General features: G+C 33.7%; 3 protein-coding genes across 3 annotated transcripts in view; all 3 read right to left on the minus strand.

Moving 5' to 3' along the window:
• The window catches only part of LOC110101630 (nodulin homeobox), a 52,990-nt gene extending 38,926 nt beyond the window's left edge, over positions 1-14,064 (minus strand). The window contains exons 1-3 of the mRNA XM_028697613.1: positions 13,764-14,064; positions 3,807-3,932; positions 3,567-3,719 (exon numbers count right to left, since the gene is read on the minus strand). Coding sequence (XP_028553446.1) covers positions 3,567-3,719; positions 3,807-3,932 — 279 coding nt within the window. The 5' untranslated portion in view covers positions 13,764-14,064. The remainder of the gene's footprint in view (positions 1-3,566; positions 3,720-3,806; positions 3,933-13,763) is intronic.
• A 4,750-nt stretch (positions 14,065-18,814) lies between these two features.
• LOC110101635 (rho GTPase-activating protein 2-like) lies at positions 18,815-23,255 on the minus strand. The gene is made up of 5 exons (XM_020829612.2): positions 22,848-23,255; positions 20,665-20,785; positions 20,434-20,553; positions 19,601-19,831; positions 18,815-19,276 (listed from the first exon to the last, which is right to left on the minus strand). The coding sequence occupies exons 1-5, from the start codon at positions 23,180-23,182 to the stop codon at positions 18,815-18,817; spliced, it is 1,269 nt and encodes a 422-aa protein (XP_020685271.1). The 5' UTR covers positions 23,183-23,255.
• Positions 23,256-25,737: 2,482 nt separating this feature from the next.
• Positions 25,738-26,415, minus strand: part of LOC110101623 (ankyrin repeat, bromo and BTB domain-containing protein DDB_G0293800) — a 38,306-nt gene continuing 37,628 nt past the window's right edge. The window contains exon 8 of the mRNA XM_020829595.2: positions 25,738-26,210. Coding sequence (XP_020685254.1) covers positions 25,998-26,210 — 213 coding nt within the window. The 3' untranslated portion in view covers positions 25,738-25,997. The remainder of the gene's footprint in view (positions 26,211-26,415) is intronic.

Genomic DNA, 26,415 nt, shown 5'->3' on the forward strand with positions numbered 1-26,415 from the left:
CAACCTCACGGGCCAAACATCCATACCAAGCTCCACAAAAAATTTTCATAGCCCCGGTCCACCTCCACCCATCCCCAATTGGTCGCCGGCCAAGGCTCCAACCGCCGGCTCCCCATTCCCCCTTGGTCCCCTTTAATTTGTTTCCTAATTTGGAATTGGAATTATTGGGATTAATTTGAAATTCAAATTCATCCAAATTTGAATTCAAATCATTTCTTAATTTAGTTAATCTATTTTAGGAAGGTATTTGATTTAGATTCAATTTTGAATTTTAAATTCAAGAGGATTTAAATTAACTATTTCCTAAATCTAAAACCTAAATTAGGAAACCTCTAATTGCTCTCACCAATCAATTCCCCACCATGCATGCTTTCGGCCCCCATTGTTCTCCCTCATTAAATCCTTTTCAAATTATTTCCTAAACTCTACTCTAGCTTTAGGAAATAATTTCAAAATCCTTAACTTCCTCTTAGCCGAGAATTTCCCTAATAACTAAGCTCTAATTTCTTTCCTGAAACTAGATCTTAAATTAGGAAATTAGAATCCCAGCCCCCTTCCCTTCTGTCACCCATATCCCCCCTCCCTCTCACATCTCTTCCCCACCGTTAATCACCTGTGATTCAAGTCCATACTATTGCTCCTTCTAGCCCTTTCCTCCCAACATTGAGAGCTTAATTTCTTCTCAGATTTTGAGAGGAAAATCTTAAGTCTTTCAGATTTCCTGAAAGGAAAATTCAGATTCAAAGCTTTTTGGGTTACTTTTCTCCCCACTTTCTCTCTTCCCAATCAACACCTCACTGGAGTATTGAAACCCATCCTCTCTCCCAAACTCTATTTCTCTTTCAAGCAAGAAATCGAATTTCTTCTCAGATTTTGTGGGAAAAATGCTGGAATTCCTATCAGATTTTGTGAGAAAAATCTGAAATATTTGGGATTTCCAGTAAGGAATTGTTTCAGACTCTTGGAACACTTTGCTCTTCAAGACGATTAAAAATTTCTGAGATAAATCCAGATTTATTTCAGATTTTGCAAGGAACAATTTCAGATTTTGGAGAGGAGATCCTTTCCCTAACAAAGTCAATTTTCGTTCTACATCACTAACAAAGAATAATTTTTATTCTAATTTGTTATATACAACAAAATTGCTATTGGTTGCTTGAGCATTGTACTCATATCAGAACAAATTTTGAGAAATGTGGAGCAACTTGCCTACGAGATATGTTCACATGCATTAGGAGGACATGCGAGCGACCGCTTTGGATTAGAGAGGGTGTATGTGTCAAGCTCAATAATGCTTAAGGCAGCCCAGATTATACTGTGAGAAGGGAGCATAACAGACATAATCGAGCTTCTAAAGTCGAGGGTTTGGGTAGCTCCCTCCATACTGGGGGCTTAGTTCCACATACTAAGCATAGACGATTGGTAAAAAATTTAATAAGTTCTAAATTTTTTTGTTACACATGTTATCTAAATATATTGTAGAAGGACATGCTTGGTAGAGAACTCACTGCAATTGAGTTGCACAGTCGACTCACAAGTGTCAGGACTCAGGAGGACTAGTAGTGGATGGATGAGCGAGCGAGGAGGGCATATGTAAGTATATAAGGTTACAATACTTAGAGAAATTTTGCAAGTGACGATTATACGATGACTAATCTTATATTATATTTTGTAGGATGAGTATACATGACTTCAAGAGAACCAAGCTGCAGTTGAAGAGATCCTTTGGGGGTTCCGTAGATATTTCAAACTATCACACTTGGTCATAGGCAATAGGCGAAATGCAGGATGGACAAGTTTATAGATTAGGCTCGCAGGCCTACTCGTACAAGGGACAGTCCTCATCTACCTCCAATTACTCTGCAAATAACCAGGATGGTTTGTATAACCAACGGGTTGCTAACTTGACAGCATAGCTAGAAAATGTCAGAAAATCATAAGCGGACATCAACATTCATATATTGGAAGAGCTTCAAAGTTTGAGAGACCAGTTTGGTGGAAATCACCTTGTGCCTGCATCAGCCGAGCAGAAGATTGAGGATACATATCCGCTTAGATTGTCTGTGTAGGGGTTCTTAATGCATTTTATTTTTTAATGTATAAGAATTATGTTTATGTTAGCAGTATTATAAAAATTGTAGATCCATTGGAATGTAATTGTCTATTTGACCAATTGGTTTGTGATTGTACAAAAATATGTTTCTTTCATTTATTTTAGCATTGTTTATTAAAATATTAGCATTATTAATTACTGCTTTTAAACTACTTGAATTGTTATTGCTCAAAAGCTCAATATTTGATTGTAGGTGCTTTTTTTTATAAATGTTATAGGGTTCAGGCAGATTTGTGGTGACACAGAAACAACGAACGTGTATCGTATTTTGTGATGGAATAGTCCATCGCACATTGTGGCAATATTTCCGTCATAATTTACAACAGCATTTCCGCCACAAATCTGTTACAAATCCATCGTAATTTGCGATGAGATTTGTGTCGGGTAATTAAAACGAAGGCGTAGTTTTCTCGAAATCGATTCTGTTGTAAATCCGCATGAATTATTTGCGATAGATTCGTTACGTCGTAAATACATTTGCAACACAACTTTTTTACCATCAAAATTTATTATGTCGCAAATCTTCCACAAACTTAATCCGCCACACACTGAAATTTGCGACGAATTTAGCCTTTTTTTTTGCGTCAGATTTTTCCACAACAAAAAAAAAAACTGACTTTCCTGTACTGGTGGAACTTTTATTTGGTCCGGTGAACGTATGTTCCTCTACGTTCGGTCACCAATGTATTAGCGCCACGTAGCAGGAAGAAAAGACGCTGACCCGACCCGCTGTTTTTTGGGTTCTCGCACATGCGTTTTTTTAACTCTCTCTCCCAAAGGATTTGGCCGAAGAACCGCGTATAAGAGAGATACAGCGAGCTCCCGTTTTTGCTTGCGATCAAAATGGAGTAATGGACATGTATGATAGGCGGCTGATTTGGAGCAATCTTGTGTTTGATTTCTAGGTATCTTATATATCAAAAAAAATCTATTGCATTATTTAGATTTTTTCATTGCTAAAATATGTTTATTTCTTCCCTTATTTTACCCTAATAAACCTCTATATATTGGGCAACAAAGAGGAGAATTATACATCTTTTTTTTTTCTTACTCTCCTACCATTTTCTTTCACGTATTTATTATAAGAATATTATTTCAGGACAGATATTACACACCTAACTTCCTGTTCATTTCATGAAAAAATTTGATATGTATTACATTCTCGAGACTAATTGAAAATAGTAAAAAAATTGTGAAGTATGAAAATTTATATTTTTATAATTTATTTAAATATATATATTAAAAATATAAATTTAAAATGATGAAGCTAAAGTTTCATTCCACAAATGGGTCAAACATTTCACTTCATGCTTTCTCTTTTTAAAACATCGACGTATTCATATTTGTACATTTATTTTGTTTATATCTCAAATAATTTGACCGAATTTCTGGGGTTGAGTGAATGTATGTCCATGCATATTTATTAATAGTAAAACTTAGTAAGAAAGAATACCTGCTCAAGTCTGGAATGACGAGTTGCAAGGTCAGAAAAGCTATACAGAAGCCGAATACTCTGAAGCAAATGTAAAAAATTTTCGCGACCATTTGACAAGAGTACTGCAATAACGTGCAACGGTAGAGAAGAAGCCAGGCCCTCTATATCAATCTGAATAGGAAACAATATAATAAAGAAATTGAGAATGACTAATAATACAAGAACAACTAAAGTTATTGAAGGGAAATATAAACTAACTTGTCTAGAGCATCCTCTTGAATCATTGAATTGAATGGTGAAAGTGTCAGTCTCTTTCAGCAACTTAGTAATGTCTTTAGAGGGGATCCCACTCAACTCTTCAATAGCTGAGATCAGGTTAAACATCTATAAAGAAAATAATGAAGAACCTTAGCAAAATGATTGCAAAAATAATAACATATGATCTCACAGTATGAGAAAAAAACGAACCAGTTGATCAAAGAACAAAAAAAAAACCGATAAAGTATCCAATAAGAGATGGGATGCAAGGACTTGATAAGCTTAAAAATAAAAACTAAACATAAGAGTAAATGGGAGCAGGCCTACAAAATACAGTGGAGATTTTCAGAGCATAAATAGTCCAAAATTTTAGTAGTTAGCTAACATAAAGTGAGAAAAAAAAAAACTAAAGCAAATCATAAAGGACAAATAATACTCACTTGCAAAGCTACACCGCAATATATATATATATATATATATATATATATATATGCATCAAAAAGGACAGTAATCTTAAAGGACTGTTCTTTTAAAAGACATGATTATTCTCCTTCAAATTTTATTAGTAGGTCTACTTCTTTATAACCAAAAAAGCTCCCGATTATATTGTGTAAACTTATCTAAGACAATAGGAATGATCAACAACTAAAATATTTTAATGCATTTAATTGATAATCAATGGATCATTAAAATTTCTCAAAATCATGAATGCCACAACTAGGTTTTTTTTTAAATAACTCCCCTCCAAATTCGTTTAGGAGGTGAGCTACCAAAAAATATATTTTAAGTAGCCAAATCACCCTCACCCAAAATTTGCGTGATTTGGCTCCTGCCAAAGGTTAGCTTTTGTTTAAGAGAACCAAGGGCATTGTAGAAGTTACCAAAATTTTGAGAGAAATTAGAATTTTCCAAAAACAAAAAAAGTGGTGGGCTTGCCCACCGCCAATTTTGAATTGGGAGCCTAGCCAGTGGCCATGTCCTTCCATATGATTTTTTTGTTTAACTTTTTTATTTTTTTCTATATTTTTGGAAATGTAATATTATTTAGTTTTTTTTAGCATAATTTTTATATAAAATAATTTTTAGTTCTAAGTTTTGAATTAACTTGATTTTGGAATTATATATATATATATATATATAGAGAGAGAGAGAGAGAGAGAGAGAGAGAGTGACTAAAATGATCTTCAATAATATTGAAGGACCATTTTGATCCCTAAGTCCTTAAAAAGGAATCAAAATAGTCCCATGGTGGGACTACTTTGGCTCCTCTTCAAAAAGTTGAGGGACTATAATGATCTTTTAATATAGTTGGGGATCATTTTATATATACTTATTTATTCTTTTTATAATTATTTTGTTTCATTAAAAAATTTATCAAAGATCTTTTTAAGTTCAAAGTTTTGAATTGAGTTTATTTTTTGAATTATTTTGTTAAAGCCTCCGAAAGATGCCCACTCAGGCACTCAAACTATATTATATATAAAAGAGTTCGTATTCAAGTTGTTTTTAAGGAGGCAGATTAGATAGTGTAGAAAAAGCACTATCCATAAATTTTATCCTCTTACAAGAACTTGCATATTCCTAATTTGAGGCTTCAAATGAACACAAAACCCTATAGTTTTTTTTATGTTTTTTTTATTTTATTTTTTTAACACAAAACCCTATAGTTAAGTTTTCATTTTGATCACAAAAGGAAAATTTTGATTAATTCAAGTCTATACACTTTGTATGATGCTTTGCTTCAAAAACACCTATTTGAATTGGGGAAAGAAAGATCACCAATGGGTCAATGTAAATGAAGGAAAAATAATAAAAAACCCGATCAACATCCTACTATTTTGCTATCTCAGGTTACCATGGCCCTTGCTCTACTTAGTTAAAAGAGGTAATTGATCTAACCTAATTGAAGGATCCTTATAAAATACCACGAGTTACATTACCTAAGAGAAGTTTATATTTCTAGGGGAAAGTATTGCCAAAAGGGCCATCATTAAGTCAGTCTTCACTAAAAAAAATCTTCATGCCCTATCAAGTACAACTAACAGCTTACAAATCATAAACTTAGTCATTAGAGAACATTTGAACTTGTCTGGTTAAAGTTACTCAGGAGAACAATTTAGACATGATCACCGGACCCATAGGGACTCTAACAGTAACTTTTGGTGTGAGTCTTCTTTAAAGATTATTATTTATTTAGATTAAAATTGAATATTCAATGACTATTTTTTAGCAGAATTTCATATAACTCTTGAAAATTACAACAAAAGCAAGTTAGAGTTCATATAAATTAATAGACTGAAATAATTAGCCTTAGAAAATTATCAGATTATTCACTTTATAAAATTCTAATAGCCCTCAAATTCTCAAAAATAAAAAAAGGTAAGATTTTGTTCTGATTTTGTTCTCCATTTGTGTGGAACGTTTGAATTCAAACAATATAATATTACTCCAGATAGCAAACAACATAACACTATCGGATTGCTTGGATGCAGGATTTGAGCGGGATTTAGCCTAAATCCTGCCAAACATCAAAAATGACAACTTTAAATCCTACAGAATCTTAAATCACGTTCCTTCTCAGTTTTGCATTGAATACCGGATTTAGTAAATCCGATGGTTCGGAAAATTTACGGGATTTAGGTTCCGATCCGACGTTGTCGAAGGAAGCGACGAAACTTCGGGACTCCTTCAAAACGCTACTTCATGCAAAGCACGCGAAGCCGAAGCATAAACGAAGAAATGGCAACGAGGAAAAGCAAACCCTAGAAAGGCCTAAGGCAATAGGAAGAGCATAAACGAAGACCAAATAAAAGGGAAATTACAGGTCTGGATAGACAATGGCAGAGAAGCACACCGTTGTCCAAACTCCATTTTCGCTATGATCACCTCTCCGCTGCCATCTCTTTCTCCCTCACTCTCTCTCCCGCTCTTCTTCTTCTCTTTTTATGTGAGTGTCTTAGGTGAAATTAAACGGCTTATTCTAACTGCAACAAATAATTTGTTTATGTTTTTATTTAAATTTTATTAATCGGTGCTTCATCTATTAACTTTGATGATTATCATACTTCTTTATAAAATAAATCTGAAAAATAATTAGTTGATTGGACAATAAAAAAATTTACATTTATCACATAATTAATTATTAATATTATAACTATACTTAGAAATTATATGTTAACTAAATTTGATTATGTTTCATTGATTTAATACTTTACTAATTAATACTGAAATATAATCTTAATATATGATAAGCATGATTTGAATACTTCGAGCAAGTTTTGTGATTGAAAAGTATCCCTCCCTTAAACGGCAAAATTTAATAAGATGGTAAGACCTACAATGTTTTTATAGTGCAGAATGTTGGTATTAAAATAGAAGCATAAAATTAAGTGTTACGGAGACGATGATTAGGGTTGCAAACTAACCGAGCCTAGTCGAGTATGTGAGTGTTCATATTTGAGTTCATTTTATTATTAGCTTCTTCAAGTGTAGTTCGTGTTTGATTCAAGATTTATTGTTAGAGTTCATATTTGGTTCGTTTAAATTAATGGATGTTCATATTTGGTTCATGTTCAAATCGTTTAGTATTTATCGAGCTTTAAACAAACAAGCCTTAACGAGGAATGTTTGTGATCATATTTTGCGAAATTTTTAAACTATCAAACAAGCACATTCATGAACATATCTAATTAGTATTCTTGAGCTATCAAATGAGCAAGTACATGAATATATATAACTAGTGTTTTCAAGCTACCAAATGAGCTCATTCACGAACAAACGATCTATGATTCATCTTATTTTTGTTCATGAACAATTTTTTCACGAATCGAGCTTCTTATCGAGCTTAATGTCTAGCTTGTTCACGAGCTTCAAATGATATTGTTCATGAACATAAATGAGTCGAACACATTAGTGTTCAAGCTTGTTTATTTAATGATCGACTCTTTAAAATATTATTAAAGTTTATTTATTTAGTTAATTAAACGATCACAAACGAGCTTTAATCAAACCAAGCAAAGAGTGGTTCGTCCCGCTTTGTTCGCTTGCAGCGCTAACGATGATGCTCAGGTGAATGAGTTACTTTATTCTTATTATGTGAAACAAGTTTATATAGGTGTGTCAATTTTAGGTCACAGGTTAGGTTTGGGTCGAACCTAGAACTAACCCAGCACTATTTGAGTCAACCTGAACTTGACCCGTTTTTGTAAACATGTCAGTTTTTCAGACCCAAATATGACCTGCTTCGGGTCCATGTCAACCCGACACGACCCGAATAACCCAGAGCCTATAAAAAATTGCTAGTTTTTTTGTTAAAAAATGGGTTAATCTCCAATTTTTTGGGTTTAAATTGGGTCAATCTCGAGGTACCAAGTCAAAACGGGTCAATTTCGGGTTATCGGTTCAATCCGAAGCCGACCTAATTTTTGAAACTAGTCGATTTCTTAAACCCCGAACCCGTCCCGTTTTTGGTCTGGGTTGACCCAAATCTGAAATTTTCGGCTCAGGTTCGAGTTGGGTTTTTGGGTCGTGTCAAATATTGACACCCCTAAGTATATATGTGAAAATGTTGGAGCTGCTCCAAAGGATGATAAGATTAGAGAGAGCCGTCTTAAATGGAAAGGCAATACACATAAAATGTTGGTCTTTCTATGACCCGATTATGAGAGTGTATGTATTAGATATAACACATATCACACCCAAGTCAGAAAGGCAATACACCTAGACAACACAGGATGTGCTGAATAGATAAGAAAATATGTTTAGTATTCACAAAGAAAACATGCACACACAAATGATACAACATGATATATATATATATATATATAATGTTGTACCATTTGTGTTTCCATGCATGAGATACAAGACAACAAGAATATAAATAGAACATAATTAATAATAGGAAAGAAACTACCCAACACATAGATAATAAACTACTACGAAATAGCAAATACCAAAAAAATAGGCTACTGCTAGTAACCCTGCTCCTAAGACGGCGTTCCACCAAACACACGTCTATAGGACCTGTTGAAAAAGACAACATGTGAGTTTGATAAATCAAACTCAGTGAGTAATTACTATATATCAAAGCATTAAACGACAAAAGAACGTGGCATAAAAAATGAACAATCAAAAGAGGGGAGTAGTAATCCATAATCACTATATAAAAAACTGTTGAGATATGCATCTTCTAATATGCATGAATATATGTCAAATGGCTAGCATGGCCCCTGTGCAAGAATGACACGCATAAATCGAGAAATGGTCCAAATTTTGTTCTTAAATATATATATCAAATGGTTGTGGATGCCTACTTATTATTTATTTTTATTTTTTTTTTATGCATCACACTAGGTATCCATGTATCTCACAATGACTTGTAAGCCATATCTTATTTCTAATTCATATTCCACTTATATTTTATTGCATATATAATTATTATCGGTTTATCATATACCTATAACTGGAAAGGCAAGCACCAACCCAAGAAAATCCAGTGATTTTCTGCAAAGTGATCACTCTGGGGCCCATCGATCCCGACTAACAAAAAACCAATAAGATTCTACCGACATACATACAATCATATAGTGCGAGTGTTTTACAAAAAAAAAAGGTATTATATAAATCAACATAACAATTTATAATTTATAAAATCAAAATGACTTATAACAAACGTATTATGTACAACATTAATTAAAGCTAATAAGTATATGTTAAACCTTTCTACAGCATGAACTATTTAAACAGCATGAACTATTTAAATGCTAACAACTCGTGTATTAACAAATCAAGTTAATATTATTTCCACTACATGATGATTTTAATGTGAAAAATAAATAAGATCCCTAAAATGCTCAATACTAACAATTATTGGTAATAGAACTAACAACCTAAATACTTATAAAAAATATTATAATATAAATTTCGCAGATTATGCCCCTAACAAAGAAGGATAAGTTTGCAACAAAATAAATAACAGCTACTTATCTCTAGGAAAGTGACATAAGGTCCAAAGCTAAAAGATGTTCAACCAATCACACCTCAAGGACTAAGCTCAAAAGTCCTACAAACAATAAATCCTAATTTAATATAATACTAAAAGACTCCAATATCTAAAACATAAAGCTTACACATTCCAACCTAAAATTTGTTTATAAAAAACAAAAGATTTAACATCAAATAATGACAACGAAGGTATCTAAATACCATAAGATTCCCTAATTTTTGAAATAAATCGCAACATAAAATGAGAGCATACAAACATGAATAAAAGCATTAAAAAATGATTAATTAAGATCTGACGTCTCCAATCAACAACAACAACAACAACAACATCAAGCTTTTATCCCACTAAGTGGGTTTGACTACATGAATCCTTTTTCTCCATTGTGTCATGTTAAAAATCAAATTCTCATTTAAATCTAATAAAGAAATATCATTTATAATACTTTCTAATTAAGAATTTTTATGTCTACATATACCTTTCTTAACATAAGTCAAATATAATACCTCTACTATCTTAACCGGGTCATCGAAAGGTCATCATTTTATCTGACCAAACCATTTAAGGCGACGCTCTCTAATCTTATTTTCCGCTGGAGTTATTCCAACCTTTTCACATATATGCTCACTATGTATCCCATCTCTAAGGGTAAAGCCACTCATCCACATGAGCATCCTTATATTTATAACACTAAATGTAGTATTATGATTGTTTTAATGGCCAATATTTGGCACCATAAAGCATTGCAGGTCTCACCACCATCTAATAGAAGTTTCCCTTAAATTTGAGGGGAATTTTTCTATCACACAACAAGCCTGATGCATTCCTCCACTTCAACATTCCAACTTGAATTCTACTGATAATATCCCCATCTATTTCACCACCACTTTGAATAATAAATCCAATATATCTAAAACGTGTACTCTTAATAATGACTTGATCGCCTAAAGTCACAATCCCTCGCTAGGTCTATTACTACTAAAATTGCACTCCATATATAGATTTACTCAAGCGAAAACCTTTAGACTCAAAAGTTGACCTCCATAATTCAAGTTTACCTTCAACTCTCTCTCTAGACTTATCAACAAGAAAAATATCATCAGCTAAAAGCATACACCAAAGTAAATCTCCTTGCAAATGTATAGTGAGAACATCCATGACTAAAGTAAAAAAGATATGGGCTTAAGGTTGATCCTTGACGTAATCTAACCAAAATAGGAAAATACTTAATAAAACCACTTTGTGTTTGAACACAAATAATAGCTACTACATACATATTTTTAATGATTTGAATATTACCGATATTAACTCATTTATTTTTAAGTACTCTCTTTTGTACTTCTCATGCAACTTTATCATATATTTTCTCTAAATCAATAAATATCATATATATCCTCCTTATTCTCTTTCTATTTCTCCATCAAACATCTCAATAAATGTATGGCTTCCATAGTACACCTACCCGGTATGAATCCAAATTAATTGTTGGCTCGAGAAAAATGGCACGAATGCACGAATCCCGCTTTACAGCCATAGGATTCCCTTTCCCTTAAGTCAGATTGAAATTAACCAGATTTCCCCTGAGGGTAGTGTCAGGGTTTATAGATCTGGGGTTCTTACTTCCTATGAGCGCAAGCACTCATAGTTAATTACCCCTCTTACTATGTAAGAGAGAACTCTCGATTAAGGATGAATATATTTTAGGTAATTTAGTCTCAAATGGTGGGAAGATGGAGGTAAACCCGATCAAGATTCCCATGGTTCCGTCGACCCGGGTATACCATAAATTTCAGTCTACCAACACTAATAATCATTGACCGTAGTATCTAGGGAATATGATTAGCAGGCATGGGTTGCCTCCTCTTAGGGATCCCGAGTAGACTAAAGTGGTTAGATATTGATTTTAGTTTTAATTTAATTTGAGTTGGGGCTTACTACTTCCTTAGAAGTTGCCCATTAATTTATTTATTTTGGGGCTTATAACTTCAATTAGGAGTTGTCCAACGGTTAAGGGGCTTATGGCTCCAATTAGGAATTGCCCTGATAGTGGGACTTATGGCCTCTTTTAGAGCTAGCCCGAAGAATTTCGGTTGGATAGGTCTTATGACTTTCTTAGAAGTTGACTAACGGAGGGTCTTATGACCTAGCCCTGTAAGCTAAGTGGCCCTTGTTGACCTCAACTTATGTGGCATGGTTAATGCGAGAAAATGAGATGCTAATCAATATTGATAAATAAGATATCACTCAGAATGAAGATCGAATTGTCTTAATCAGGATGAAATGATTAAAGCTTTGTCTGATTACAAAATGGATCATATCGATGCATTCAGGACATCAAATATACCAAATACAAGTTGTTCGTATGTGACTCGATCGAACGACAATGTGTTAACGGATGCGACGCTAGCAAAACACTATCCAAATGACATCAAACAAGCTTTGTGATGAGTTTAGAGCATCGAATTTAACTAAAGAGAAATCCCGCGCAATCAAATTGAACAAAAGCGATTGAAATCGACGAACTACGGACATACTCGATATTGCCCAAGCATCGTCCGTTTGCAAAATGAATTTCTTCGTTATATTCGGAACGTTGAAAATACTAGAAAATGACTATCATATTGCATGGATCCTTACATGTGCGAAAATATAAAAATTTGCTTGCATGCGAGGCGATGACGACACGTAAATTGCGATGTGTGATAATTGAAATGCAAGATCCGGCATATGAGGTATAAAAAAAAATCATTATATATATATAAGAAAAAAAAAGAGTGAAGAAATAGATTATGTAATAGTGTTTTATTGCTTTTCTATATTGCTGTAAAATAATATAATGTTATAATTAATACATTATTATAGTACTATTAATATAACTATAGCTATTTAGTTAGATATTTAAATTTAGAATGATAAGCTTTATATATTACTAAGAGTTTTGTTAGTATCTGTATGTAGATATAATATGAGAGTATCTCATCAACTTATGCATGTACATTTACACCTAGAGAATTATTAGAATGCCAGCTATCATCTACGTGTCTTCTTGTAACCGAACTGCTCTTGTACATGTCCTTCTACAAGCCAATCCACTACTCATATCTTCCAAAATTCAGACACCTAGCAGAAGAGGGGAAATCTAATTTCTCTTACTCATTCCTTTCCATTTACAAAGTGAGGAATTTATTTTATTACTTACGCCCCAACTCAACTACAAACTACAGCAAGCCGCTCCACTCTATTCAGCCATTACATCCAAAGTTCTCCAACTCCAACTCACCCAAAAGCCTCCTACAGCACTTGCACTTCCATCTTCTACAGGGAAATTTGAACCAATTTCATAGCATTTTCAATGTCTTGATCTTTTCTTTGCAATGATTGTGATAACTCATTCGTAATGCCCAATATGATAGACAAAATAGCAAGAATATATTTTATGTCTAGCTTATGCAAAAATGAACAATAAGCTTGAAGTTGCTAAATTTTATAATGATTTGTTGGACATTAAAATAAAATCTCCCTTAAAACGAAATCAAACTTAAAATTACACAAAAATTGACTAAATTTCAAATAAAATATAGTAATCTTCATCTTCCCTAATATCATCATCTTCCATCAAATCTAAAGTTGGCAATTTTAACTGATAAAAAAAGGAGAAATGAACAGAGCTTTAAAGTTTAAACCCAAGCAATGAACAGAGCTCTGTTTCATTCAACAATGTGTTAATAGAAAAAATTAACATCTGCTTTGTAGGTTTAGAATCATATTTTCTTGGAGTAGATGTGATCTCATCTTAGCAAAAATTAAAACGTGTAAATGCCCTATCCTATTCAGATTCTTACAACTAAAATTTCAGCCATATTTAATTCCATTTGCTCTCTTCCCTAACCAAAGAAGATCAAAAAGACAAAAACGCTTCTCATTATCAATCAATGCGTTCAAAAATCAAAACTGACCTAGATCTCCCGATGCTGGAGGCAGTCGCGAATCACGAACGACGTTGGAAGTCGGAACGGACTCTTCCCTGAGGGATATTTCTACGAAGTGACGAAAGAATCTTCAAAGACTGAAGTCGGAACGGACTCTTCCCTGAGGGAACTTCCCTCTCGCCGTCTTGCGCGAATCAACTGCGACGAAGTGACGAACTGACGAAGCCTTCCCTCTCGCCGAGTCGCCCGCCGTCTTGAGCGTTCGCTGCAGGTTCGCTGTTTTTGAGTTGTTTCGGCTGGTTAGGGCAAAAGGGGCAACATAATATGTTTCGGCTGGTTAACTTACTTAAATACCTTTCTTAAAAAAAAATTAAGGGAGGCAATTGCCCCGACCGAACAGTTCCGCCCCTGATCATCTTCATTCAAAACCAACCTCACTACTTCTCTATTTATACAAAGCCACATCTTATTACTTACCAAACCCAACTCCAAATCATCATTACACCAAACATCGAATTCTCTTAACCTTTCTCTTTATATTTATATAAAATTAAAAAAAGAAATATAAACTCAAAAAAATATATATATATTCAGCCCTTTGCCGCAAATCTTTGTCGCCATCGCCTCGCTAGCTTGTCAAGGTATATCATTCGCCAAACTCTAAAATCTCTTTTTTGGCGTTTTTGGCGCACCGGAAAATCATCTATACAAGCTTTTCTCTAGCGTGGTGCGATGGGAACCCGATGCGACACCTACGGCGAAACGGGGATATTCATAAGTACCCGCTCGCAGGGAAATGACTGTATTTTTCTTGCAACAGGTACTGAAAACCCATACACGCCTTTCTCTGGCATGATGGGGACAAAGAATTTACACGGCCGCGGTGTCCTCGTAAGAGGGCACCTACCGTACACACTTTTTCTAGCGTGGCAGGAGGCCCAATATTTCGTAATTTTCCCCCACGCGGGGGAGACGCCGGGATACTGCCAAAATTTTGACGATTAAAAGACCAAATTAAATAATTTGAGAGATTTGTTGAACTCAAATTACATAATTTTGAAATATTTCTTGAACCTAAACTTAATAAATTGAAAGATTTGTTAAACTCAAATGAAATTATTTAGAAATATTTCTTTTTGAGCTCAAATAAAATACTTTTGAGAAATATTTTGAACTCAAACTAAATATTTTTTTTTAAGCATATTTAAGCTTGTAATTCCACTCTTTCATTCCAAGAAGATTAATGAGATTGCTCATGATATGGCTTTAAATCATTTAGCAAAAATAATTATCAAAGATAATTGTAATCATAGCCAAGGGAATGATGCATTTATTATCTTCATAAAAATCCTATGTTGATGTTAACGATGAACAAAAAAAATCAGCCACCCTTGGATCAATTTCAACATACATGCTGATATCAAGATTTGTTTTGTGATGGAATATGACAAATGAGATGAGCTTTTTCAACAAAATTATTAAGGAAGACTTGAGAATGCTCATTCATGAAATTCAAAGTACAATTGAAAGACACACTATATTGAAGGCTATAATAAAATAAAATAAATAAAGAATTAAAACGCCACCGGATCCGCACCACTTTTACAAGCGAACAGAAGGCGTTTGTATGCCTCTAAATAAAATTTTGTGCATATCCTAATGGAAATCATTTACATAAATAATCATATTCAAACATTTAAAATGCCCTCCTCTTGCATTAAAAATGAATTTTCTAAATTTCAATATGCAACATCGAGTAGGGTGTCGACACCTCTAAGATGTGTGTAGCAGCATTGAGAAGCAAGTGACTGCCCCAAGAAGAGTGCTACCATCTTGAGAAGCAAGTCAGCTCGAGAAGCATGCATATTAAATTTTAGAAGACTAATATAAATGTTATTTAATCCCCGATGATGGTCGTGTTGAATGTATATATCAACCAGAGGGGATTCTACACCTTCAAATATTTCTAAATGCTTATGAAATACAAATATTTTCAAATGCTAAAATTACCCCTGATGATGGCCGTGTTGATAGCTAATCTCAACCGTAGGGGATCTCAAACATTTAAAATACCACCAAATTTCAAATGAAATACTAGGACAAAATACTAATAAATTATAAAATATTCAAATGAAATTTATTATTTAAAACTTAAAGAAAAAAAAATTCATCCATCATCCGCAAACGTTTGGTAAGGATGATAAATTTCAGAATAATTTCAGCTCACAAAGAGCAAAATATATAATTGAATGTATCACTGTGATTCATTCTCAAATGATTTATCTCCAATGGGGATGTGGCATGTGCTCTCTGACCCGAGTGGTTTTGCTACAAAATAGCACCACTATATCACGGTCACGGTTAAAGCCCGTATGTTCTCCAATGGTTAAAAGCCTCTTAAGTAATGAATCATAGGGTGCACTCAATAAGGGATAAAGCATTATGTTAGCTAAGGTTGACTAAAATTTGTCTCCTTTAACAAGCATCCACCCCAAGTTTACAAGGTACCCTTGGACGAAGCAACACATGACTGCCGATAAGGATCCTTCTGTCAGGTTGGGTCAACTACCTCATATGACTAAGTAGACTAGGGACCACGATGGCCCGGGACGATGGAACCATGAGATATTGATCGGGCTCATCATCATTCCCCCCACCATCCGCTTTAAGTATAAAAATAATAAATTTTCTAAATTTCACATGTTGCTACTATATGCTAGGTATTTCGTACCTACTTAATGACTAGCCTTAATCGAAAGTGCTCTCTCGTGATCGGGAGAGGTAATTAACCATAGGTGCTTGCGCCAACAGGAAACCTAGAACCAGATTTTAAAGTCCTCACAAAATGAGGGCGAAATTTAGGAAGTAGCCTGAAAAGCAGGTCTTACAAGTTAATCGTTTAGACTAAGATGTCCATAGAATTAAATTTGATTGTTTGGGTTTTAGGTTTATTACAATTTATTTAGTAATTTTCCTAAAATGTTGGGGCTTACGACTTCAATTAGAAGTTGCCCAACAGTGGGTCTTATGACCTAGCCCTGCAAGCTAAGCGGCCCGAGTTGTGGGTCTTACAACCTAGTCCCTTTAGACTAGGATGCCCGAGAATTTTAATGTTTCGGTTGTACTTATGGCTTCCCTTAGGAAGTAGTCTGAAAAGCGGGTCTTACAACTTAATCGTTTAGACTAAGATGCTCATAGGTTTAAATTTGATTGTTTAGGTTTAGGATCATTACTATTTATTTAGCAAATTTTCTAAAATGTGGGGGCTTACTACTTTAGTAAGAAGTTGCCCGAAAGCGGGTCTTACAACCTAATTCTATAGACTATGATGCTCAAGTGAGGGGTATAGGTTTGTATTATCACCTAAACACTTCCCTCAGATTTCGGACTTACGACTTCTATTAGAAGTGGCCGGGGGTTTTAATTGGGGGTTTAGGAGTTAGGCCAATTTAACCTAAAACTTTCCCCTAAGGCCGGGCTTACTGCCTTCCTACGAAAGTTGCCGGGAAGTGGGTCTTACAACCAAGTTCCTATGAACGAGGTTGCCCATAAAATTTGTGAGGTTTGACATTAGTTTCTTTATTTTAGCACAGTTGTGTTGCTTTTACATGCTTCTAGTACTTTGTTCTATATGCAGTAGCTATATTTATTATTTTTTTATTGATTCAATTTATTTGCAATGCACTGATCTTTATTTGTTTGTTTGCAGGGGCTCGTACATGAGAAAGGAGATTAGGTTGTTCTGTTGGAGAGTTTCGATTATGGTTGTAGGGAGTTATGTATTATGGAGAGTTTGAGAGCTTGTGTTTGAGAGTTGAAGAGTTTGTTTGCTTGGGTTGAATTGAGTTTGAGTTTTATTTAAATTGAGTTTGAGTTTGTTTGTAGATTGAGTTTGAGTTGTTTTTTTTTTTCTAAGTTGAATTATTTTGTTTGAAGATTTGTTTATATTGTTGAGTTGTTGTGTGTTGATCAGTTTGAACATAGGTTGAATGATGAAAAAACTAATTTTCTTGCAACATGCCTGCAATACTATAGCTTGATTAAACTCCAAGTAGAGACATCTTTTTTTATTGAAATATTGAGTTGATGTAATACCACTATGTGCACAGGTAAGTTAACTCCATGTGCAAGAATATTTGTGGTGCAAAGAACATGAAGATCCTTTTTCGGAAAAAAGACCTCAACAAGATTTTGATTCTTCAGACAAAGCCCACCATTGTGAGTGCCAACACCACATAGAATGCATGATTGCATTTATTTATCACCACAAGATACAAAAGCTTCCTTTAATTTATATATATATATATATATATTTGCTCTTTTGATCTTTTTGAATGGATTTGAATGTCCAAAGCTTTGATACAATATGAGAGATGTGTTGAACCACTTCTTCTGCACCTTTTCTTAATGATCAGAATATAAGTGCAATTTTTTTTCTTGATTATTGTATTTGGATAGAAAAAAAAAATAAAGAATCTTTTCAAATAAGAAATCATTCACAATTGGAGCACTATTTTCCCACTTTCAATTGGAGTGATATAATCATATTTATATTGGAAAGAAGCATAGAGAAAAAGCACTCATTTTGTAATTAAATAAAGTACCTAAAACTAAACATGGAATGAAATGGAGAAGACAACCCCAATAAAATGACACCACATCATGAAGGGAGAATAATTGTTTTTTTTTTTCAATGAATGGACTTCAACACATCATTTTATATATAAATCTTGAATTTCATAATGAAATGACACCACATCATGAAGGGAGAATAATTTTTTTTTTCTTTTTTCAATGAATGGACTCCTACAACTTTATAAGATACATTATGTTGAAAACATAATTGCATCCTTCACATTTTTTTTTGCATCCAAAGTTCTATTAGTGGTACATTGAAGAAACCATTAAACAACAATAACAGGCTGGTCATCATGCATAATAAATCAACCAACTGATTGTTCAGCTTCAGCTGAATCCATACAAAATCACCAAAACTAGAAAAGCCATTGTTAGACAGTCTTAAACATCATGAATTCATATACATTAGTAAAACTCATAGCAAACAAAATAAACTAATCTCAGACTTCCAAATCACCATCTCCAATTTGTTTGTGTGGTGTGATCCTCTCCATGTCAAACAAAACAATTTCTCTGCAAGAGCTCACCTCCGGATTGAAGTTTTGAAAGCTTAATTGTGTTAGATTGCTCGTAGAATCTCCAGTATAATTTTCACTTCCTTCTGCTTCAATCTCCTTTTCATCATCATCATCATTATCATCATCATCATCATCATCATCGTCATCATCATCGTCATCATCAGGACTACAGCTGCCACTATTATACTCATCATCTGAAGTGATTTCCCTTGCATGACTATGCACCTCTTCATCATGGTAACCGTCTGATGATTGAGAAGAGAAGCTTGGAGAAATTGCTCCCATGGCTGCATCCTCTCTTTCTCTAAGTTTTTTCAAGATCAGGGTCTTGAGAAGGTTCATTACTTGCACAGCATGCATCAAAGCTGTCAAGGGATCAGACATCTGATAGACAAGAAAGAAAGCATTGTTTAAGTGCCAAACAAAGATAGATTACAAAATCAGGATAGATTGTTACTTGTGGTATCCGGACCGTCTGGAGGCGAATCTGGATGGCTCCACATCACCAGGATGCACTGGGCCCTGGGTGACGTGGCGCATCCTGATTCGCCTTTGAACGAATCCGGACGCCGCACCTAATAATTTATAATTTTGATGCAAATGGCACACCCCTACAATTTATAGGAAGGGTACATTCAAGATTGACTCGAAACACAGAGCAATATTTATAGTTTTGTGTGATTTATTTGAAGGTGAAAGAGAGAGAACCTGAGTCATGTTTGGAGCAAAGACCATGGCTATATTTCTTGCATTCATTTTATTCAATCCCTCCTCTTCAACAACATCAGCCATGAGTTCAACAGCCCAATTGAGGAGAGCAGCCTGAGTTGGGTGGAGGAGCTGCACGAGCTCTACGCATCGCTCCTCTGTGTTGCATTGAAGAACTTGTTCAGGAGAAAGGCCATCGAGTACACCTTCAGGAAGTTCTCTGAACCAGGCCTGCAAAACTTTGGATCACACTACAATTTTCTATACTTAATAGAAAATTCAAGTAATGATGATATACTCTTTACACTAAAGTTTCTTGTCTTCTGCACGTACTTACTGTAAGAGCAAAGTCAATAATGTTCCTCTTAGAATTGAATTCTACATATTCTGAGGTGCATTTATGTTGATATTAAAACTACTGCTGACCAGACAAATCATAATTATTAATCTAATCACACAAACTATTGTGTCATAAGCAGAAGATTTAGGCTTTGTTTGAGACGGCTTTCTTACTGCTTCCTAAAACAACTTTTTAGTATAAAAATTTTAAATTTTGTACTAAAAGCTGCTTTATAAAGCCGTCCCAAATAAAGTCTTACTTCTGAAACCAACCTTTCCATAACAGAACGAATCGAATAGAGAATTCACTAAAAATGTTCCTACTTAAACTTTACATAAGAACCATTAATTAGGACTTTACAAACACTAAGAAAGAATGCATTACCTTTCAATAGCCCAGCACAAAGCTTTGGTAACAAGCCATATCATAATAGACCAAATAATTTGCTTGACATTGCTTAGCAGATTGTCTATAAAAATCAAACTGATTTTACCTTTATAAGACCAGCTAAACAGTGGACTTCAATATCTTCTGGTACAATGCCCTTGTTCAGTTGCTCTCTCAACTCTTCCTCTTTGCTGTTTTCCGGATTTATACGAAATATCCCCTCTGCCTGAATACAACATATTTTTAAGGGAACAGATATTGTTATTTATGGCTTCCATTGATATGAAGGAAAGTTCTTTTTTTTTTTTTGAAAATGATGAACAGATATGTTTAATACCTTTAGCCCGCCTTGAGAATACAACCTTTCCTGCATAAGTAATAGAATAATGGGCACGCTATTACCTTTTGAATCAAAACAACACTGCATCGACTCAGCTGAAACTCCAAATACACTGGCACTGTACAAATTAAGATCCATTTTCATTATAATGACAAAGAAAATGATTAAAAAAAAGTAACAACATCAATTACAAGCCCTCAAACTTAAGAGAAAATTCTATAAGATGGTGATGAGACTTGCAATGCTTCATGGTATTGAATGTTGGTCATTAAAAGAGAAGCATAATACTAAGTTAAGTGTTGCAGAGATGAGGATGCTCAGGTGGATGAGTGACATTACTCTTAAAGATTGGATACTAAATGAGCATATACGTGAAAAGGTTGGAGTAGCGACAGTGGAAGATAAGATTAGAGAGAGTTGCCATAGATGGTTTGGTCACATCAAGCGGCGGCCTTCCGATGACCCGGTTGGCAAAGTAGAGGTATTAGATTTGACTAATGTTAATAAAGGTAGAGATAGACCTAAAAATACTTAATTAGAAAATATTTGAAATGTTCTTTCTTTATTAGATTTAAAGAATTTAACTTTTAACCTGACACAATGGAGAAAAAGGATTCTTGTAGCAGACCACATGTAGTGGGACAAAGGTATCAATTGCAAGCCCAAATCAAACTTAAGGTTACCAAAATCGATCTATGATCAGAAAACATAGAAGAACAACATACCAATAAGAGGAGAGACTGAGAAGTAAAAGAGCTAAACAAAACATAAAGTATCGATCAACCTGGCCCTAAGAAGACCACACAACTTCTAACTCAACAGAAACACCCAAAAATTCATGAAATCGGTCGAATGTTACATGGGGAACATGATGAACGTAGGTTTGCCATTCTTCCTTAACAATCTACTATATTTTTTTACCACACAAATTTCAAAAATAAAATAACAAAAATAAAGGGCGATTTACATACATAATTTATCTTATAAACATCTGACTTTTTTATATTCATTTTTTAATATTTTTGTTTTCTAAAAAAATGATAAAAAATGAATTTTTTTCTAATTTTCATTTTGTTTAGTCATTTTTATTCATATATGAAATATATAATACCCGGTATATATAGAAGTTAATATATATATATATTAATTTAAACTATTTTTTAGAAATGATAATAAAATTAAAGAAAACAAAAAAATTAAAGAGAAGAAAAAAAAAACAGTCTCTAGCCGACTTGATTAAAAAAAAAAAATTCATTTGCCATTTAGTTTCATATTGGCATTTGTTCCTTATTTTAGTTCTAAAATGAAAAAAAAAAAAACAGAAATATATTTTTTTCTTATTTTTCCTTTTTTTTCATTTTTTACATTTTTTTTCTAATTTTTAATAAATGTATATATTTAAGTAATACTTTATTTATAAATGAAAATAAAAATAAAATTAAAAGAAAAAAAAAACAGTCGCTAGCACTGCTAGCGACTTAATTTGAAAAAAATATTCTTTTAGACTTTTTGATTTTCTTTTCATTTTCCTTTTTAAGAGTACAAAAAAATGAAAATAAAAAATAATATTTTTTTCCATTTTTCTATTTTTCATTTTTTTCATTTATAATGTTTTTTTGTTTTTTTTTTTCATTATAAATTTTTTTAATAAATATACATATTTTAGTTAAACTATTTATTTATAAATAATAATACAAATTAAAAAAAAAAAAAAAAAAAAAAAAAACAGTCGCTAGCTTTGGCTAGTTAGCGACTTGATTTAAAAGAAAAAACTTTTATCCTTTTTCATTTTTCTTTATTTTTTCTTTCTAAGTTTATAAAAAATGAAAAAAAAATCTAAAAAGATTTTTTTCCCATTTACTAGTTTTTATTTTTTTCTGTTTTTAACATCTTTAGTTTTTTTTCCATTTTTTAAAAAATTTTCATAAATTAAAGAAAACTCAAAATTTTTTTTAATTTATTATCAACTACCGCCATTTATCCTATCCGCCCGCTCCCAATCGCTGGCACTCCACGCGACTATGGCTGAAATTAAAATTTGTCCGACAAAATATTGATGATAATATAGATAAAAAACTAATGAGGAACTCGCATTAAAAGACCAAACAACAAAATCAGCAAATGTAAACAAAAAAAAATCAGAATTAGTGAAGAAATAAAAGAAAACCCTATAGCGAGACCTGGCACTCGGAACACGACAGGGTATCTCGACCTCGAACTCAACCGGAAGACCCACAAATCCATGAAATCTGTCAAATGTGACATGCGAAACGTGCTGCACATCAGTCGGCCAGCCGATCTCCATGTGCCCAAGAGCCATCCCCGGCGCCGCCTCAACTCCCCTCTGCTCCGCCGCTCTGCACGCCACCACCGACCTCCGAATCGCCGCCACGAGAAAGGCTAGTAGAGAAAGTTGCCTTTCTCTTTCCCTTTCCCTCTCTTCGTCTCCTTTGGCCCTCTTCTTCACACTCTCTTCGTCTCTGCACCCCCTCAAGATTAATACAACTCCAGCCATTTTTGATCTCTCTGAACTTCTGTTTGCTTCGCGACCGGTGGAGCTGAAGACTGTGGAGAGAGAGAAAGAGAGAGAGAGAGAGAGAGAGAGAGAGATTCGCAGTGAAGATCTGCGTGATGCTTTAATTTGAAGTGGGCTTCTTTAAAGGGAGAGGAGAGCTCAAACGGCAAGTTTGGAATTCAAATTCGGATGTGTGAAATGTCGAAAATGACCCTGAACATTCAGAAGAATGACGACAAAATTACCATTAACATAGTTATCCAAAAATCCTACAGTTGGGTAGGTGATAACATTTTTATTAAAAAAATAACTTAATGGAATTGAAACTCTATTGAGTTGAATCATGAATGTCTACATCCACAAAAAATTTCTTAATATGAATAGATAATTTGGCATTTGATGTGATTTTTAAATATGAAATTGCAAATTTCCAAATAATTTAGGAATCATATCTGTCAATTCGAATCAAACCCATCCTGCAAAATTTGAGTTTGGATCGACCCACTAACCCATGCTTGACCTGTTTAATTTTTATAATTTCTTCTATATGTTGTGATAATATTCGTATTTTTTATCATGTAACTTATAATCTATGCTTAAGAAGCTAATAATTTTTTTTTAAAATTAAATTGGATTACCAGGTCTGATTTTAGTTAATTTCTTGACTTATTTATTAAGCGGGTCGGTTTCGGGTTGATCGAATTTAGGTCGAATACAATCCCGATTCATTGACTCATTTTGACAACCCTAGGATCATACAAACTCTTATTTTTGCAACTTTTTAAAAAAATCTATATCAATTATTTGTTTACTTGTTATGTGATTAAAAAAAAGAGGATAATTGTTTTTTATATATTTAGCATAGAGAGTATAAATAGAAGCTTCTTTGATGTGGGCCTCATGAATTTATTAAATAGTAAGTAGTATTTCAAGAGAAAATACATGAAGGCAATCTGTAAATATAAGTGAAAAGAAGGTTTGTAGCTCTTTAAATATAAAGAGGCATGAATAAGTAAATTAGATGAATCACTCGAAGTTTTGCTCATATTATTGGATGGTGAGACATTTATTGAATATTTTTATTCTTTTAAATAATGGATTTAAAAAGATTTCAAGTGAGATATATTATTATCCTTGAGAGATACTTGGTGGATTTTCAACATTACCCTCTTAAGGTACTTGTATTCTCCACTAAGGGTTATGTACTTCTTTCCCTATTTATTACTAAGATGCATGCCTACGAACCTTGATAATGAGCGATATATCCTATTATCATGGAACTTTTATTTGGTTCGGTGACCTGACATAGCATTACGTTCGGACGCCCGTGTTTTTACTTTTTACCGCGCGGCCCATCAACCCGACCTAGAACGGCCCCAGGATTGCTATGTTCGCGTATTACTAGGTATTGGTCGATTTTGCTCGACAATAATGAGAAATACTATTCTGTGAAGACCAATACCGAGTTTTGCTAAAAACTCGGTATTGCTCGGTACTGGTCTTCACAGAGCAATATTTCTCGTTATTGCCAAGTAATACCTAACAATACCTAGCAATAACGAGCAATACTGAGAAATACGCGAACATAGCAATCCTGGGTTCCAATCCGAGCCGGGCCATCGGGCCGCGCGGTAAAGAGTGAGAACACGTTGTGACATATTATTGACATCCGAACGTAGAGATACATCAGGTCAGGTCATAATTGTTCATTATCATGATGATCAATGGAATGGTCTAAGTTAGCCTATGCAACATTGAAGGTGGTGGGCAAGATTGCATGAGAAAGTTGTGTAGGTCATAAAGAATGTTAAGGTTAGCCTTCTCCTTAGAGTTGGAAGCGACACGACATGGAGGCATCAAGCAAACAACATAAGAATATCATGGAATTGGATGAAGGAGATAGTGATAGTCCTTCCAAAGGTGGAGAAAGTTCATATCTAAGAAAATAAAAGGTGATTGAAGGGAACTTCAGGCGGTAATCAGAAGAACATTTATCTCAATTGATGGGAAATAATAGAATTATTTGAAAATCTTTAAGTATTTCTTATCCCATTTTGTATTAAAAGATAAATCAATCTTATTGAATAAAATTAGGTTGATTCTTCTATGAGAACTTTATCAAAAAAAAAAAAAAAACAATTTTATTTCTTAATATGCTATAACTTAATTATAATATGAAGATAATTTTAATAGTACAACTAACTCATATAAAATAAATAATATTTAAAAGTACTATATTAATAAAAGCTAGACATTCATATAGTGCACTATTTATATATATAAAAAATGATTGATATAATAATAAATCAGAATAAAAACATTGGTATACTAACAAAACTCATAAATCCTCATTTGATTTCTTTCCGATGCCTACATGAATGAACTTTAAAATTCTAGCTAAAAACCAATGTTTTTTTTTGGGAGTTGAACGCATATGTCATAGGCTTCGTTTCGGACGGCTTTTGTATTGTTTCTTAAAATAATTTTTTAGTACAAAAAGCTAGAAAGTTACTTTAAGAAGCAGTAAGAAAACTGTCGCAAGAGAAGCCATAATCTTCTTAAACTTACAATGATATAAGTGTCAGTTTCACCATCATGCAAGCAGTTTTTGAATTGTATTATGCTAGATTACACAAAATGCATGTAGTATACATCATTATTTTCTAAATCTACATGAAATTAGAAGAACTCACTTGAGAAAAAGAAGGCTGTCCGCTATGGCTCCATTTGGGATGACTTTCTAAATGCTTTTTAAAATAATTTGTACTAAAAAACTACTTCAAAAAACATAAAGAAAGCCGTCCCAAAACAAAGTCTATGAGTGCATTAATGTCGCCAATGCACTTCGTATGGGATTATTCTGTCTTGCAGTCGCAGATGAAAGCTTTCTGTTTAAGGAATGGGGTCCATTCCAGACAGACTTGCGGTCTCCAGAAAACAGATCCCTGCATAGCCATAATACTGAGTTATTCTCCTGCTGAGGCGGGTTCTCCAACAGTTTAATTTCCTGACCGCTTGGATACAATTCCTGCAATCATAATACCACATCAAATTTATGCTTCCACACCCACATTATTAAAAATAAGAAGTTTGTGGCATTGTCGTAAATTCGCTGTTAACTAGATCTATGATTAGGGTTGTCTATGATCCAATCTAGAGTAAATCCGACCCTGGACACAGATTGTCATTTGGTTCAATATCGAGCGGAGCCAGGGCAAACTCCGCTCGGGGAA

This window comes from Dendrobium catenatum, unplaced genomic scaffold, assembly GCF_001605985.2.
Source record: "Dendrobium catenatum unplaced genomic scaffold, ASM160598v2 fragScaff_scaffold_976, whole genome shotgun sequence".
Classification (NCBI taxonomy): Eukaryota; Viridiplantae; Streptophyta; class Magnoliopsida; order Asparagales; family Orchidaceae; genus Dendrobium; species Dendrobium catenatum.